The sequence below is a fragment of the Haliotis rubra genome, unplaced genomic scaffold (assembly GCF_003918875.1).
Source record: "Haliotis rubra isolate DU_JTF1 unplaced genomic scaffold, ASM391887v1 Scf254, whole genome shotgun sequence".
NCBI lineage: Eukaryota > Metazoa > Mollusca > Gastropoda > Lepetellida > Haliotidae > Haliotis > Haliotis rubra.
This window is the reverse complement of record NW_025766603.1, coordinates 1,179,062-1,197,129: the sequence shown is the minus strand read 5'-3', so window position 1 is coordinate 1,197,129 and position 18,068 is coordinate 1,179,062. Positions and strand designations below refer to the sequence as shown.

Below are 18,068 nucleotides of genomic sequence, written 5' to 3'. Positions count from 1 at the left end.
TGATACTTCATTTGTGAGGTAGATGGTAACCACTCACAGCTCTTTTGCTAGGTAAATGGTAAACATCAATACCTTTGTTGCTAGGTAGATGGTAAACACTGATACCTCTGTTGCTAGGTAAATGGTAAACATCAATACCTTTGTTGCTAAGTAGATGATAAACCCTGATACTTCATTTGTGAGGTAGATGGTAACCACTCACAGCTCTTTTGCTAGGTAAATGGTAAACATCAATACCTTCGTTGCTAGGTAGATGGTAAACACTGATACCTGTGTTGGTATGTAGATGTAACCACTCATACCTCTGTTGCTAGGTAAATGGTAAACATCAATACTTTTGTTGCTAGGTAGATGATAAACCCTGATACTTCATTTGTGAGGTAGATGGTAACCACTGACAGCTCTGTTGCTAGGTAAACATCAATACCTTTGTTGCTAGGTAGATGGTAAACACTGATACCTGTGTTGCTAGGTAAATGGTAAACATCAATACCTTTGTTGCTACGTAGATGATAAACCCTGATACTTCATTTGTGAAGTAGATAGTAACCACTGACAGCTCTGTTGCTAGGTAAATGGTAAACATCAATACCTTTGTTGCTAGGTAGATGGTAAACACTGATACTTCATTTGTGAGGTAGATGGTAAACCTTCATTGCTATGTAGATGGTAAACAGCTATACCTTTGTTGCTAGGTAGATGGTAAACACTGATACTTCATTTGTGAGGTAGATGCTTGACACCTCTGTTGCAAGGTAGATGGTAAACATCAATACCTTTGTTGCTAGGTAGATGATAAACCCTGATACTTCATTCCTTCATTGCTATGTTGTAAACAGCTATACCTTTGTTGCTAGGTAGATGGTAAACACTGATACCTGTGTTGCTAGGTAAATGGTAAACATCAATACCTTTGTTGCTAGGTAGATGATAAACCCTGATACTTCATTTGTGAGGTAGATGGTAAACCTTCATTGCTATGTAGATGGTAAACAGCTATACCTTTGTTGCTAGGTAGATGGTAAACACTGATACTTCATTTGTGACGTAGATGGTAAACATTGACACCTCTGTTGCAAGGTAGATGGTAAACAGCGATACCTTTGTTGCTAGGTAGATGATAAACCCTGATACTTCATTTGTGAGGTAGATGGTAAACCTTCATTGCTATGTAGATGGTAAACAGCTATACCTTTGTTGCTAGGTAGATGGTAAACACTGATACCTGTGTTGCTAGGTAAATGGTAAACATCAATACCTTTGTTGCTAGGTAGATGATAAACCCTGATACTTCATTTGTGAGGTAGATGGTAACCACTGCTCTGTTAGTTGGTTGAAAGTATTGTGTGACACCACAGTTGCTAAATAGAACGTAAACTGCCATACTTTAGTTGCTAGGAAGACGGTATATCCATCCAACAACAGACACACTCAATGACTGAAGCAAATTTTATTGATGAGCTAGATGTTGGCACTATAACCGACCAGTGCAGTGCTCACACAATGATGCAGTATGTACACGGAAGTCGGCCACCAGGGGGCGCCGTCAGAGTCACGTGACTGTACAGAGAGCCCCTCGATGGAAGCAACACTGCACAACTCGTCTCACACACAAGCAGAGCCTCTCTCTACGGTATTATGCCAATTCACTCTGACATTAGTTCCATAAAGTCGTAATAAACTTTTGCCACATTAACTTACCGAGGTTTTGACCTTTCTCCGAAAAATACTTGTCACCACATGAAACAATTATTGTCAACAATTCTTGAACTGTCCATATTTCACTAACCCGAAGGTAATATGATTTACTTGTTAAATAATCTGGTAGTATTTATTCATTGTAGTCCATATTTCTTCAGTTCTACTTAAGAAGCATCCATTCTTGCGTGTGAGACTGAGAGGTCAGGTTGCCCCAATACATTAAACCACCAGACATTCTGTTGAAAATCGGAGTGCAATTTACATTTCATAGAGAAATCTTTATACAAAACTTTTTACATCTTGGGGATAAAAATAAGATTGTACACATACAATGACAGTTTAAAATTTCATGGTTTGGAGGAGAGAGTTTAATACATGGAGTTGAAACAATGGAGAATCTAGCTGCTGCCTAAGAATACGTGGTCAAAGGGGGACAACTCATCACCATATCAGAGATTTCATGACATCAGGGGAATTGGATTTTGAAATGATACATACTCCTCATACACAACAGTTGTGAAATGAGGAAAACATAAATTATGAACGCCACTTGAACAACATTTGAGAGCTGGGAATACCGTTCATAACAAACAAATGAAAATGAAGTTAAAACGGTTTTGTAGTCTGATCTCATATTTATCTTATACTGATCTGAACTCCAGACACTGCTCAAAACACAGAATCTACTTAAACATGTTTCCTTAAATCTGGGTAGTTTTATATGAGGAGGTGTTGAGCAGTTGATGCCGTCTTGTATGTTCTTCGTCAGAATCGAGACAGGACTAGGTCCCCATGAGAATCGAAGGTCTCGGTATCCTTCACAGAGTGAACATGCTGCCAGTTCCACAAACATGAAAACAAAGGCTTCTCAGGCAGTACAATATACCAAAAACACTCCTCAAATATGAAAGCATTTTATTTCTGTTTCAGACAAAAAATGAAAAGAAACCCTTGGTTACTTTCTGTATGAAATAAAACCGGTTGTCAACTACTCGTGCCTGAGAAACAATTTTTGAAATTGTACTTTGGAATAATATTTGGGGTTGACAAGAAGGTACTTTGCTTTGCTGAACCACCTACTGATCTTGTTATGAATAAAAGGAACAGACCCAGCAATACCAAGTAATTGTGTGTAGGATAAGAATTGTGGTTAGAATGAAAGCTGGTCTTTCTACACTGATATTGAGAACAATAAATCAAGTTTCACGCATTTCATTGAACCTCAGTTGGGCAAATACCAATACAATTATATCTAGTATCGGAATCAGCTTTAATCTTAATGGGAACTATTAAAAATCTATTTAAAAAATTAAATAAAAATGTTGCATAAATAACATTTTGATATTTCCAACAGACACAAAGAATATATTTGTTTTCCTTGATCATTCAATACAATATGTCACAAACATGACCGTACAGTATCTACCTCCCGAGATGACTCGTCCTAAAGAGTTATCTCCCCTTTCATGATGATGACGTACGTACACAATGACTTCAATGAAGAGAAATGTTGCTATGGTAACTATATGAACACAGATGAGAATGTTGCGGCAACCAATAGGCCGCCACAAGACTTAGATCAACAAACGTCCTGGGAGATGGGAGGGTTTTGATTGTTCACGATGCATTACTTCATGCAATGGCACCATTAAGCATGTGTGATATGCTTATTATCAATAAATACACAGATATCCATCTGCAGCTGTATCGTCCAATGTACTGCAGAGATTTGGCGTTGTACAGTCTGATCACGTGATTTATCACGTGATCTGTCACCTGACCACCTGTGTGGTCTTGCTGCGAGCCTGGCACGTGTGCCAGTGAATCCGACCAGAGAACCCATTGTCAGTTGCTTTCATATCAAGAGTTGTCGCCTGTAACACTATTTGACGATATGACACTTTTACACAATCACAGCCTGGGTATTCCGGTATCCTCCCCAACAACATCCACGGTGTGATGGATTTCGGCACTGACACACACTCGAGTATTTGATATGCTATGTTACTCCATCCACTTGAAATAAACATTGAAATGTACAGCTTTCAGCACTGGTGTATATATCTGCATGTACACCGACATGCACGACATGTCACACATTACACCGTGTATCTGTCACAACATCACACCTCCTTTATCCACAGCCTTGAATACGATAAATGACCTTTGACATCTTCACCGGACAACCAATCAGTGAGGCAGATGGCCAGTGTTGCCATAGCGATCTCTCTCCAGAGCCAGCTGTCTCTGTAGAGCATCATGATGAGCAGCAGCCTGGGCTGCCGACAGCTGAAATATACAACATGTCAGTTAGTGTGTGATACTGAAATATACATGTCAGTCAGTGTGTGATATTGAAATATACAACATGTCAGTTAGTGTGTGATACTGAAACATACATGTCAGTCAGTGTGTGATATTGAAATATACAACATGTCAGTTAGTGTGTGATACTGAAATATACAACATGTCAGTTAGTGTGTGATACTGAAATATACAACATGTCAGTTAGTGTGTGATACTGAAATATACAACATGTCTGTCAGTGATACTGAAATTTATAACATGTCAGTAAGTGTGTGATACTGAAACATAGAACATGTCAGTCAGTGTGTGATATTGAAATATACAAGTCAGTCAGTGTGTGATATTGAAATATACAACATGTCAGTTAGTGTGTGATACTGAAATATACAACATGTCAGTTAGTGTGTGATACTGAAATATACAACATGTCAGTTAGTGTGTGATACTGAAATATACATGTCAGTCAGTGATACTGAAATTCATAACATGTCAGTAAGTGTGTGATACTGAAACATACAACATGTCAGTCAGTGTGTGATATTGAAATATACAAGTCAGTCAGTGTGTGATATTGAAATATACAACATGTCAGTTAGTGTGTGATACTGAAATATACAACATGTCAGTTAGTGTGTGATACTGAAATATACAACATGTCAGTCAGTGATACTGAAATTTATAACATGTCAGTTAGTGTGTGATACTGAAACATACAACATGTCAGTTAGTGTGTGATACTGAAATATACAAGTCAGTCAGTGTGTGATATTGAAATATACAACATGTCAGTCAGTGTGTGATACTGAAATATACAACATGTCAGTTAGTGTGTGATAATGAAATATACAACATGTCAGTCAGTGATACTGAAATTTATAACATGTCAGTCAGTGTGTGATACTGAAACATACAACATGTCAGTCAGTGTGTGATATTGAAATATACAAGTCAGTCAGTGTGTGATATTGAAATGTATGACATGTCAGTCAGTGTGTGATACTGAAATATACAACATGTCAGTTAGTGTGTGATACTGAAATATACAACATGTCAGTCAGTGATACCGAAATTTATAACATGTCAGTTAGTGTGTGATACTGAAACATACAACATATCAGTCAGTGTGTGATATTGAAATATACAAGTCAGTCAGTGTGTGATATTGAAATGTATGACATGTCAGTCAGTGTGTGATATTGAAATGTATGGCATGTCAGTCAGTGTGTGATATTGAAATATACATGTCAGTCAGTGTGTATCACTGAAATATACAACATGTCAGTGTCAGTGTCAGCTAAATGTGGCGTAAAACTTAACTCACTCACTCACTCTACAAGACATTGTATATTAATAAGATGGTAGAAACATGTCATATCCCGTCCCGCCCACTACTACACGTGTGTGTCAATGATGACGTACCTGATGTGCGAGAGTGGGATCCATGTACGCCCGACTATAGAGCTCTCGCTGAAGCAGCTCTTGTTCCCTGCTGCCGGGGAGGATCCCATGGGGGGAGATCCCATGCTGCAACGACGGCAACGCATGGTTCTGACCACTCGCTGCTGCCGCCGCTGCCACTGCCGCCTGACTCGGCACCCCTGACATGGGGTCAGCACCTACAACAGTCAGATAACTCTATACACACCCGACACGAGTAACAACTCCAAACAAATCATACACAAATAATACATTAATTACACAATAATTGAGTTAGAATATAAACAAATTAATTTTTATTTCTTTACATTATAATTAAAGGCATGAGATATTTAAACAGAAGCAAATCATTTCACATAACGTTTAAGGGGAAAGTGATAAATAATCGTTAAAATATAAGAGTTATGTCAGTATAATTAAAAAGTTCATAATATCAAAGAACACAGCTCTCATATCACGGCCATGTCACCTCAGCACAGAAAATTTGTAACGAAAGTCAAAATAAATAAACATAGACTGGACGCTCCATGCGAAATGAGTGTAGTAATGTGGGCATGCACGGTTAATACTGAATAAACCCCATCCCCTTATCCCACACCCAGGCAATATCAAGTGTCATCACATAGCAATATTTACTATCATCCCTATGTGTCTTACAGGCCCTTCACAGAAACAATGGCGCAACCAAACAAAACAAACTAAAACGTTTAAACTAAACACATTGGGAGATACGTTGAAGGGACTGCCGAGTGACGAAATACAAACGAACGAACGCAGACTGTTGATTGGCCAGTTAGGGTGAGGAGACTGCTAGCCACACTTACGAGAAAACTGATAGACCAAATGTGCTGGGTCTACCCCCGCGTTGCCCCTATCTTTCTGTGCGCGGAGATAACACTCGTTAGTGACTCTTTGCATGTAGATGTGTTCGTTTGTGAGGCGTTGGGAGTAAAATTGGTAAATCATTCGCCCAGTCATGTGATCAGTTTGCAGAATATCTGGAACGACAATTTGAAAAAAAGGACTGTTAGGAAGCACAGCGCCATCTGTTGGCCTTACCTGGAGCTACAGGCGGGTATATATGCGGAGATATGAGAGGATGGAGGCCGGAGGAAGAGGGCGTTGTTCCGTTCGGGTTGTCTGGGTGGAGATGGAGATGAGTGTGCGAGTGTGCATGTGTGTGCGTGTGGGCATGCATGGCTGCATTGTTGGCGGCCGCCACTCCCATCTGCATCCGCAGTACAGGGTCTGCCGAGGCCAACATCAGACGTTCCGCGTGAAGTCTCTCCGCTGCCGATGCACGCTCAATCTCGCCGTGAAGAAGTAGCTGTTCCCGATGACTGAGGGCTCCAAAGACGTGTGGTGGGAAGCCTACACAATATTAGGGATGTCGATTGTAACACGACTGTGGTCTAACATGACTGACAAGCCTGCTGGCGGAGGGACAGCTTCAGAGGGCCAACAGATACAAGGAAAGGGTAAGTTCTCCCGCCGCGCCGTGACAAAGAGGGAACGTCTGGGGATGTGTGAATAGCTCCAGGTAGCTACCAGGACGGCAGTGTTACATTTACACAAACACAATCAATTGTAAAACGGGTAGAAAAGACAAAGAAATTCTCATTACTCTTGAATCACTTGATGAATTACATGAGACAAGAAAACCCTTCCTTGTATCTATCGATGACAATTTTCTAAACATTATTCAACATGGCATTATTCACAACATACAATCTTCTTTACTTCAACTTCTCTGAGAATGATTAAACATGTTTCCAAGACTAGCCAACAGGTATCCGGTCACGTGGATCAGACAACTACTTCGTTATAATTTATTAATCAACAAAGCAATGTTCCAATCATTTATGATAATATGTAGCAATACAAATGATAATTACGATACAAATATTTTAAACTTTAAGCTTGAGTAGATTAAGATATTCTCCGACAAACATCTGACAAATGTGACAGTCAAATTTGTCTGATGAAGGGGAGGTAACTCCAGAAGTCCTGTTGGCAGCACAGTTTGATTGAACGAAGCTTCACATGCCTATCAGCCATGCTAGAACTGAATGAATGGGGTCATCAAACAACCAGCAAAGTGAGTGTTCACCACTCGTTCAATTATCAAGTTACGTGATATTGCTGTAAGTAGAACATAATTACGATAAAGACATTTCTTACTTATCGGACCAAACAATTTCAATGCGGACAGCTAGGTTTCAAAACGTGAAAGATATGTACCTCTGTGCACACACACCATGCTCAAACTAAACTAGAGTCACTTATCTAGTACTGTTGTTTCTAATAGCAACTCAGAATATTTTCACTCACATAAGGTTATCTTCTTTGCATGAGGATTGAATTTAATATGCCAGAATTTGTATCTGAAGGGTCTATTAATCCGTCTACTGTCTGGCAGACATGTTTGTGCCAAACCCTTCATAAGTCAAAGAAGGTACTGGAGCATTAAAAAATCTCAACACTATTTCACCGATTTTCATTAGAGATAAGTAATTGGAAAAAGTTACGAGCAACATACTCCTGCGGTTGTTGTAACTTTCTCACTCCTACGATGACTTACCACAGACTACGTGTTACGATTGTTGTTACTTTCACATTCTTACACTGACATACGACAGACAGTGTTATTAATATTGTCATAACTTTCTCTTACAAAGACTTACTACAGACTTAGCGTTACGATTGCTGTTACTTTTGTATTCTTTCACTGACTTACAATGGCCTTAGTGTTCTGATTGTGTCAATTACTACACTATAACACAGACCAAAATAAACGCTGTTATGCAGAACATGAAAGTCTGCACAACCCTCGCTTAAACAGACTGGTGAATGTGTAGCACATCAGTACAACCCTCATTGAATGCACCACATGTTTTGCTGGTAGTTTGGTAGGACCAGGGAACGTAGTAGAGGGCGCTGTCACTCACCGAGTCGATCCAGCTTCTCTCGTTCCCGCGCCATCAAGTCACTAGCAAGGCTGGCGGGCGGATACACACCTGGTATATGGGGGGTGCTGCTGCTAGAGCTACCTGTGTGAGCTGGCACCAAGGGGGCACCGGGCGGGTAACCATAGCGACGCTGCAATTCCAACCAATGAGGATCCAAGGGATTCGCTCCGTGTGGGACCAGACGATCCAAACCTGGAGAGAAGAAGAACCCGTCAACTATATTCAAACACAGATGAAACATTCTCACTCACAAAACTTACAGGTGTCACTGATTGGAATAACCTCTGAAATTTTTTATGCTGCCGTTTTTCTTTGAACCAAATAGTATTTCAATCCATCATGGCATTATCATTCAAAATAGACGGGGATTTGAATTATTAGGATTATTTAATTATTATGTGAATAATCATTATTATTTAAGACTCGAAAGACAAGAGAAAATATATAGGAGATTTATGTTCAAATTAATAATCTATGTGAGTGTAGTGACCTTATTTCTTTTGGACAGTGAAGATCAAACATAGGTTAGAAATAGAAGATGGCTACCACAAAGTTGCTATGGCGACCTGGTGCAGACGTGCGGTTAGAGAAGTGGCCACAAAGGCTGTTTGGTTTCAGTCATACCTAGTTTGGACATCGGCGTACCTGGCGGTTTCATTTCCATTTCCGCCTTCATTTTTTCTCGCAACTCCATGTCCCGTAATTCTCGTTCCCGAAGGTCCCTTTCCCGGGCGTCTCGTTCCCGCTTGTCTCGCTCGAGTTCAAGCTCCAGCCTGGAAGATCAATGAACTCTGTGATGGGTGTGTCACACACAGCCTATATACTGTGGGGAACTGACTAAAGGTGGAGGAAATGACTAGGTCACTGGTGTGTCCTTGGGCGACCACAGCTGTCTCTCGAAAATAATACCACCATGTTACTAAGAACTTGACATCTTTGAGTGGCATTTAGAAGTTGGTGAGATGAACAACAGGGAGCGTTCCATTGAATATAACGTATTTACATGAGTGACATTTCGGTTTAGCTACTAACGATGAAGCTTTATGTCCATAGACTGTCTGACTGACTGAGTTTGGTTTTACGCCGCTTTTAGCAATATTCCAGCAACATCACGGCGGGGGACACCAGAAATGGGCTTCACACATTGTACCCATGTGGGGATTCGAACCCGGGTCTTCGGCATGACGAGCCAACGCTTTAACCACTAGGCTACCCCACCGCCCCTTATGTCCATAGAACTCTTCCCTTGTAGGAACAACTTCTGGAGTAAAGCAGGCAGCCGACATAAACAGACATATATAAGCAGAGATGTTTGTTTACGGTTTGCAAATAATCGAGCCTGGGACAGACAGTTTAGTGATTGACATCATGAGCATCGACCAAGTTAGAAAGCTTGACCACCCTATCCTGTCTTTCACCTCTACGACAATTAGGGTCTCCTGAAGACCTTCACTGGTGGCCGAGATGTAAAACCCAAAGGTAATATGAGACAATGAGACAAAAGTAAGTCTAGTATTTCTATCTCTAATATCCAATGCAGTTTTTCACTTCGACATTTTGGTTTGGCCCAGATGTAAGGGCACCACTCGGCCAAATCTCCACACATCCACAAACTTCATCCTGTTACACTAATTAACTGTTTGTCAGAAAAACAATATGGTGTTTAAGGTTCTGAAGTGATACATATGAGCATGTAATTCTTAACCTGTCCACAGGAAAGACTGATAACATGACTGGAGTGTGTTTTAACATAACAACCAATCAGACACCTCCTGTCACGGAGTAATGGACAGTGGACCACTATGTGAATTGAAAGCATGTCATTAATTGGTCAGAAATCTCACTCAAGAATGCTCACGTCATCGGTGCGTTATCAATATGCCATCCGAGACATTTCATGCATGTAAATTATTCATGAAGAAAGTGACGAGATGAGCAGTAGAGGACTATTATCCATACAACTGATAATGGATAGCTGACACAGAACAGGACTTTGGGCGAAAATCTAAAGATTTTTATATTGCAATGACAGCATAATATAAAATTACGCCAGTGATGTAATAGTGGAAGAGTATTCGCAGATATAAAGTGAATTTGGGGAGTGACAAAATTGAAATGGTCATATCTCTGTACGATCAATACACTTACACATTCTCTACACTCTCGGAACTAAAACCATTTAAAAATATTTTGGACAGCATGATTGGACACAAAGTGACGTACCTTTCCCGAGATCCTGGGGGATACATCGCAAGTCTGTAGCTCATCATGGGGTCCATCTGCTGGGGGATCCCCATACCACCAACAGTGTAGGGCACTGAGCGTGGTATATCTTGACCTGTAACAGGGAGATAACTCTCATATAACACGCCTGGCGTACCATACCCAGAAAACAAATGAAGAAGCCTTGACTAGCTTTCTCGATATTTCATTGTGTCCGTACCTTTTCTCAAATAAAAATTACCAAACATGACCCCTTTTATTTCTTGTTTTGATAAATCCCGTACAATGTTGAGAAGAAGATTTGGAGTAACATTGCATCATCAACTCACTGGACATTGCGTGAGGGCGAGCGTACTCGCTGAGCTGCCGGAGAGCGGGCGTGTCTGTGTAGAGGGACGACCTGGGTGTGTGTCTCTCTGCGTACGGAGTGGACTGAGAGTGAGAGCTGGAGACGTGCGCCTCGACGGAGTGTGACCGGGGCGGGGTCTCCGTGCGTTTGATTGCTGCTGCTGCTGCTGCTGCTGCTGCTGCTGCCGCCGCTGGTTTCTCCTCTCGTACTGGTTGTGTTGGCTGGGAGGACTTTCGTTCCCGATCTTCTCGCTTTTTGGCCAGGCTGGAGTTTGGGAACGGCCGGAAGACGAGGTCACATCGGGAACAGGAGTTGTTGGCTCCACGGTTAAGGATCTGGATGAATCTGGAACAAGTAAAACAGTTGTTTTACCTTCAACAAAACTGACAACCCGATCTCCATAGTGATGTCTTACAAGTTGGTGAACACCATTACAAACCCGATTATGACGAATTGATAAAGAAATTAAAAGTCAAAAGGAACAATCCTTAAATGTATCATGAACAATAAAATGGTCAGTTTTTATGTGAGATATATGTGTGTCCTTACATTGCGGCCTTGCTTCGATGAACCTCCTTACTACACGGTGTTGGATCGGGGCCAGGGCTCAAAGTCCCCGTTCGATCATCATCACTCTCATCATCATCTTGGTCAATTTGCACCACTTCAGGCTCTGGCTGTGCATTGGATGATGGTGGTTCTGTTTCCATGACAACACTTGGGGTGAGACCAGGACCCTCGATTGTTGGTTGTGAGGGATGGACGGGGATGGAGGTTGGAGCGGGGTTCGGAGTTGAGGTCCGCACCGGGGCGGGCACAGACGGGAGGAAGCTGGGCACATCCCTTTCTTCGAGCTTCACTTGCATCCGGACCCTATCAGGGTCAATGCGAGAGTCTATTCGAGAGTCAATATGAGAGTCTATTCGAGGATCTATTCGAGAGTCTAGGCGAGAATCTACGCGAGAATCTAGACGAGAATCTACACGAGTGTCTAAACGAGAGTCTATTCGTGAGTCTATTCTTGAGTCTATTCGTGAGTCTATGCTCATGTTGAATGATGGGGGTTTGACGTCTGCTTGATGAGGATTGGTGATTCCGTTATCGACTGCCTTGTTTATTGTTTCTTCCCACGTGCGAGCACGAGGCGGAGACTTGGGTTCCTGCTTGATGGGAATCAAACCTGGCACTGGGGGGAGTGGGGTTTGTGTTGGGCAGGGACGGCAATAGGGGTGGGGGGTGCGGAGGTTGTGATTGGGGTAGCGGAGTGGCATATACAGGCTGGAATGGATGGGGTTGTGATACTGGGGTGGTTGGTGATTGTGTCGTGGAGGGAAGGGGCTGTGATGGGGCCAGGGATTGTGATGCTGGGGGTATTGTGAGCGATGGTTGTGCAGGGAGGAGGGCCGGCACTGTTACTGCTGATGGTGTTGATGGGTGCAGTTCGGACCTCAATGTCGGCTCCTGTAAAACAGGAAGTGGACTGGTGGTGCCCTCTAGAACAGGCACCAGGGGAACTGGGTGGGCGGGGCCCACGGTAACAGGGGACTGTCGCTGTGGTAGATTCATATGATTCTCGCCAACAGTTTGATACAGCAGAGAATGATGGGAAGGTGATTGCACTGGGAGTTGGGGTGCTGGTTTGATGCAGTCTTTCTGCAGTTTAAATTCCTCGTTGTCGATCGGACTTGGTGTTGACGGCGGTGAACTCGAACTCAGATCGTCCTGAAAGAAAAGACATTCTGTCAAAAACCTACATGAACCTATATCGTACAAATTTTAGGATTTTCAAGGTCCCCAGATTCCCCTCTGATTAAGTTGGCGAAGGTCTTATTCTGCCTTAACTCTATGATAATAGTTGCCTAACCACTACATCTCTTTGTGAACACGGCCGGGGTGAGGATGCACAATTTAAACCACAATTAAAGAAGCTGTATGAATCATCAGTTTCCTGACAGGAAGATATTTGTACATTCAGCCATAATGGCCCTATAGCCTGCATGGACATACCTGATTGACCTCTTCAAGGTCGGCATCAGCCTCGATCTCGTCGTCCTCGTTACTGCTGCTGTCTGAGAGAGAATCCGAATCGGACCGTTCCTGGAACAACAAGTTTTACAACAATCAGAGTTTGAACGTCGCCAGGTATACAACTGACAATCCTTCATGCAGTTTCAAAGAAGAGGACAGTGCTTGATGTAATTACTAGGGCCAGAATCAAAGTTAGAGATAAAGATAGGTAAATCATACTAGGCGTTGGGCAGGGATTCAAATGCTCAAGTTTAGGTTTCTGATGTGCCAAAGGAAGGCAAATCTCTACAGCAAATTTCAGCATCTCAGACTATTGGTCCAGCTACAGCATTGCTATGTGCGAGGGACCTGAAGGAAATGGAAGGTTATTGTTTGACCTGGGGTCATCCTGGCCTAATGATTTCGGACTGAATTACCTGAGGTTTCTTCTTCTTGGAAAGTTTCCCGTCCTCAGTCTCTGAGTTATTGAGACGTTTTCTGCCACTCAACAATCGATCCTTGTTCTGCAAAAGTAGAGTAGAACACTGATACACGATGAACTACTTTCTCTTGCTATCTTTATCCATGCTGCCATTTAAAGCAGATTTTCTCAGGCTATTTTGCTACTATTAAACAGGCACTTTCTCTTGCTATCTTTATCCATGCTGCCATTTAAAGCAGATTTTCTCAGGCTATTTTGCTACTATTAAACAGGCACTTTCTCTTGCTATCTTTATCCATGCTGCCATTTAAAGCAGACTTTCTCAGGCTATTTTGCTACTATTAAACAGGCACTTTCTCTTGCTATCTTTATCCATGCTGCCATTTAAAGCAGACTTTCTCAGGCTATTTTGCTACTATTAAACAGGCACTTTCTCTTGCTATATTTATCAATGCTTCCATTTAAAGCAGACTTTCTCAGGCTATTTTGCTACTATTAAACAGGCACTTTCTCTTGCTATATTTATTCATGCAGCTATTTAAAGCAGACTTTCTCATGCTATTTTGCCATTTATAAACAGGTACTTTCTCTTGCTATCTTTATCAGTGCTGCTACTTACTGTGGACTTTCTCTTGCTATCTTTATCCGTGCTGCTGCTACTACTGCAAGTGCTTACTGTTCCTGGAGAAATGCGACCTTTCTGGGTGCTTGCTCCGTTTACTGGGCTATCAACAATGTCAGGGCTACTTGTACTCAATCTGTCTTTCTTCTTTCCTTTATTTCCCGTCTGGAAACAAGACAAGAAACATATTTAAGACATACAGCAACAACAAAAGTTTATTTCTGGGTTTATAGACATTGGGCTCCATGTTATATTTTCAAGAACCAGATTCCGGCAGCAAAGGGAGATAACCTTTCAAAACATAACAGCAGACCACTAGACAGTGTAGATTCTTGAAATATAAAACTTTGTGAAATCACATTACAGTTGTTGGATGATCATGTCCTCAATGAATGTCCTTCAGATGAATGTCCTTAATGAAAATGTCCTTCCACTTACTGTCCTTAATGAAAATGTCCTTCAGATGAATGTCCTTAATGAAAATGTCCTTCAGATGAACTGTCGCGTTGTTGCTTCTCCTTGTTCTCATGTTGTGTTTGCCGTTAATGTTGTCACAGTTGGCGTTCTTCCTGTATGCGGTTTAAACAGGAATGCCGGGGGTTCGCGGGGCCGGTCTATGGGCCGTTCCTCCCCATATTTCTTAAAGAAGAGCCGACACTGCGTGCACAGGAGGGCCTTGTCTTTACCGGCATGGTGCCAGTCCTTGGAGGCTGGAACAGACCAAACAGAACATTCATTCACTCACTGACAGACCGGGTATATCTATCACTATACTCACACACCAATACTGACATATACCACTGACAGAGTGGGTATATCTCTCACTATACTCACACACCAATACTGACATATACCACTGACAGAGTGGGTATATCTATCACTATACTCACACACCAATACTGACATATACCACTGACAGACCGGGTATATCTAACACTATACTCACACACCAATACTGACATATACCACATACTTCATGTATCCCTAACGGTTGATATACATATACTGATATATACCCCAAATAGTGGATACATATCAAATATACACATAAACCTAATCGTTGATATACACCGAGGGGTTAATATACACTAAATAGTCCATTAAGACGGCTTGTCTGTCTATATCAAATAGCTGATACATGCAAAAATCTAACACCAAACAGCTGATATACTTTAAAGGTATATAAACAAACATGCTTATAATGATCTGCCCCTGGTTGTATATTTCAGTCGATCGGATTGGATTGTTTGTTTTACGCCGCACTCAGCAATATTCCAGCTATATGGCGGCGGTCTGCAAATAATGGAGTCTGGACCAGACAATCCAGTGATAAACATCATGAGCATCGATCTACGCAACTGGGATACGATGACATGTGTCAGCGAACCTGACCACCTGATCCCGTTAGTACCCTTGTTGAAATGTGTGTAATGAGCTGCAGCTATAACGAACTATAGTTAGTGGTCCCTATGAGCTTGTTATACCATAGTTTGCTGTACGAAAGTTCTGACATGTACTGTGGAAATACACAATGTTACATATTTCAGTGTTAAGTTGTACTAATACATGTTTTGCCAAGCACTGTACATAGCCATATTTCCTGAATACATGATGGATGACATTAGACCTACCGAGTGAGTGAGTGTATTTTGTTTTAAACAGCTTTTAGCAATATTCCAGCAATATCATGTCTGGCGACACCAGAAATGGGCTTCACTCATTATAACCATATTGGGAATCGAACCCAAGTTTTTGGCGTGCCGAGAGAACACTTTAACCACTAGGCTACGTCAGACCTACAGAAGCGAACACTTGACCCGTGCCCGAGGGACTTGAAAAGCAAACTGACACAATGATATTGTTGTCTTTCAACCTTTCAACAGAACTGACTCAAGAGCTTTGTTTCCATATCAGTATTCTCTAATTTCATGACAGACAGATATTTCGCTGAACTATTGAACTGATTGAAATAAAAGTGCATTTTAACAGTGTATGAAATAAGCCCCAAACTCAGCCACACATCAGGGCTAACTTGAAAATGTTACCAGTCCAAAATGAAGTTAACCAAACCAGACACCAAGATATGGTGAATTTACTGAGACGTATGGAACATCTAAAATTTTCACCAGACAATCGGTAAATTTAGACCATCCGTCACAAATCTAGCCTGTATCGTGCGGTCGGACAGGGCCTTCTTTCATACACTGATTTTAATCTAAGTTTGAAAAGTTGGTTTGTTCCATGTTTCAGATTTTGTAGTTATATCTGTTTATTTCTCAAATCAGTCGAAAATAGCACTCAGAAAAATGAAAATAAAAGTATTAGATTTTTATGTTGTATCAATTGACTTGGTCAGTGGAATCTGTCCAGTGTCACATGACGCAGTATTGTCTCCTGGAGAAATAACAAACATGCAGGTGACGACGAGTTCATTTAAGGATGGAACAGCCAGTGGGGTCATTAATACCGCAGATATGATATGAGAATGTGAGAATATGAGAATGTATTAATCATCCCCTGTGGTGATGGCAGATGGAGACCCTCCCACTGATTGCCTGCAGGGAACTATACCACTGCATGTTCCACCTTCATAGCATGTCAGGACATTAACTATTTAAGGTACAACTACCGACTCATTAATGTTTAATATTAATGAGTGATAAATCCAACCGCTGACAACACCGAGGCTAATGCCTGTCATCTGAGGTGGTGTTGGTAACCAAAACATGGAATTAGCCTTCAGGAAAACATATTGGTGTAAATGTATTATTTACAAATTAATTTCTTTATTGACCCATTTTGTACGACAAAAGACTCCTTTGTCTATTTATTCACTGTCACTGTCATAATTTGTTAGGGCGGTTGGGTAGCCTAGTGGTTAAAGCGTTCGCTCGTCACGCCGAAGACCCGCGTTCGATTCCCTAAAAGCGGCGTAAAATTAAACTCACTCACTCATAATTTGTTAACCGAGTCACACTCTCAGGCAAATATGCTTCTCAGCTTTATCATATTTATGTCAACACACAATGGATCCTCAAATAAGAAACCCTCTGCCAAGTAGTCTTTTTCTCCGTCATCTGTCACCTAGCATCTTTCTCTGATCTGTCAACTAGCGTCTCTTTCCCCAGAACTGTCGAGCTGTTTGCATTCTAGGAATTCATCTGTCTTGTTCATCTGTCTGCTTTGTCTAATTAGACAGTCATCTGTAGTTTACTGATCTCCTTAAACAACATACTGCATTGACACCAAGCCAACTTGAGACCAATCTGTCACTATGGCAACCAACATAAGAAGCTGACTGGTTAATGAGAGTCCAGTTGAGGGGAGAAGCCAAGTTGGGGGTGGAATATTGGAGGCATACGCACAGAGAATGTCTGACGCCAAAACGGCCATCAGCAGGACTGCCTTGACTACCTTCAGTAACGGCAGCTGTATCAGAAGGCCGACCCTGACACAGCCCCACCGAGGCTTGCCATTACTTAATGTCTCCCACAACTTTCCTGCGTCTTTAAAAAGAAATCTGCGACCTGCTTTCATGTTCAGAAACAAGCCCATCAAGGCATGGCCCTGTACAATCAGCTGCCTCTAGCGTAAGCATCTTGCTGAAATAATCAAATTAGGGTCGTCAGCAGCAAGTCAATATTCACAGCTCCTGAACCTGGCAACGCCGACGCAAAAAGGGGATGGGTTATAAAGCAGTGATACTACCAGGCAGCTAACAGAGCAAGACATTGCTACTCATCCGCGGTAAAGTTTATGATGTTTTCTTTCGCTAGTTATTGGTTCTCTGGGTAAGTCAGCCAGCCTCAAAGCCACATGCAGCCGTAGTGCAGCAGTGAGAGAGCACGCTGAGAGGCTGTTACTGCCGACTGAGAGAGCAGATCCTCCTTCACGCTGTCACAAGCGCAGGCAATGCTGTCCGGTCTCTCAGCCCCCGATGTTGGCTTTAACCCTTGGGATTCCCTAGGGTAGAAAGCCCATTTTAAAAGGTTTAGAGTCAGTGATGTCCAT

The 18,068-nt window shown here is 41.9% G+C and overlaps 1 protein-coding gene across 1 annotated transcript in view; it reads right to left on the bottom strand.

Moving 5' to 3' along the window:
• Positions 1-1,435: 1,435 nt before the first annotated feature.
• The window catches only part of LOC124279647 (arginine-glutamic acid dipeptide repeats protein-like), a 180,431-nt gene continuing 163,798 nt past the window's right edge, over positions 1,436-18,068 (bottom strand). The window contains 15 exon segments of the mRNA XM_046715483.1: positions 1,436-3,990; positions 5,428-5,624; positions 6,270-6,443; positions 6,505-6,816; positions 8,394-8,606; positions 9,039-9,187; positions 10,638-10,752; positions 10,967-11,331; positions 11,536-12,223; positions 12,225-12,708; positions 12,994-13,083; positions 13,431-13,517; positions 14,055-14,222; positions 14,563-14,631; positions 14,634-14,767. Coding sequence (XP_046571439.1) covers positions 3,892-3,990; positions 5,428-5,624; positions 6,270-6,443; positions 6,505-6,816; positions 8,394-8,606; positions 9,039-9,187; positions 10,638-10,752; positions 10,967-11,331; positions 11,536-12,223; positions 12,225-12,708; positions 12,994-13,083; positions 13,431-13,517; positions 14,055-14,222; positions 14,563-14,631; positions 14,634-14,767 — 3,344 coding nt within the window. The 3' untranslated portion in view covers positions 1,436-3,891.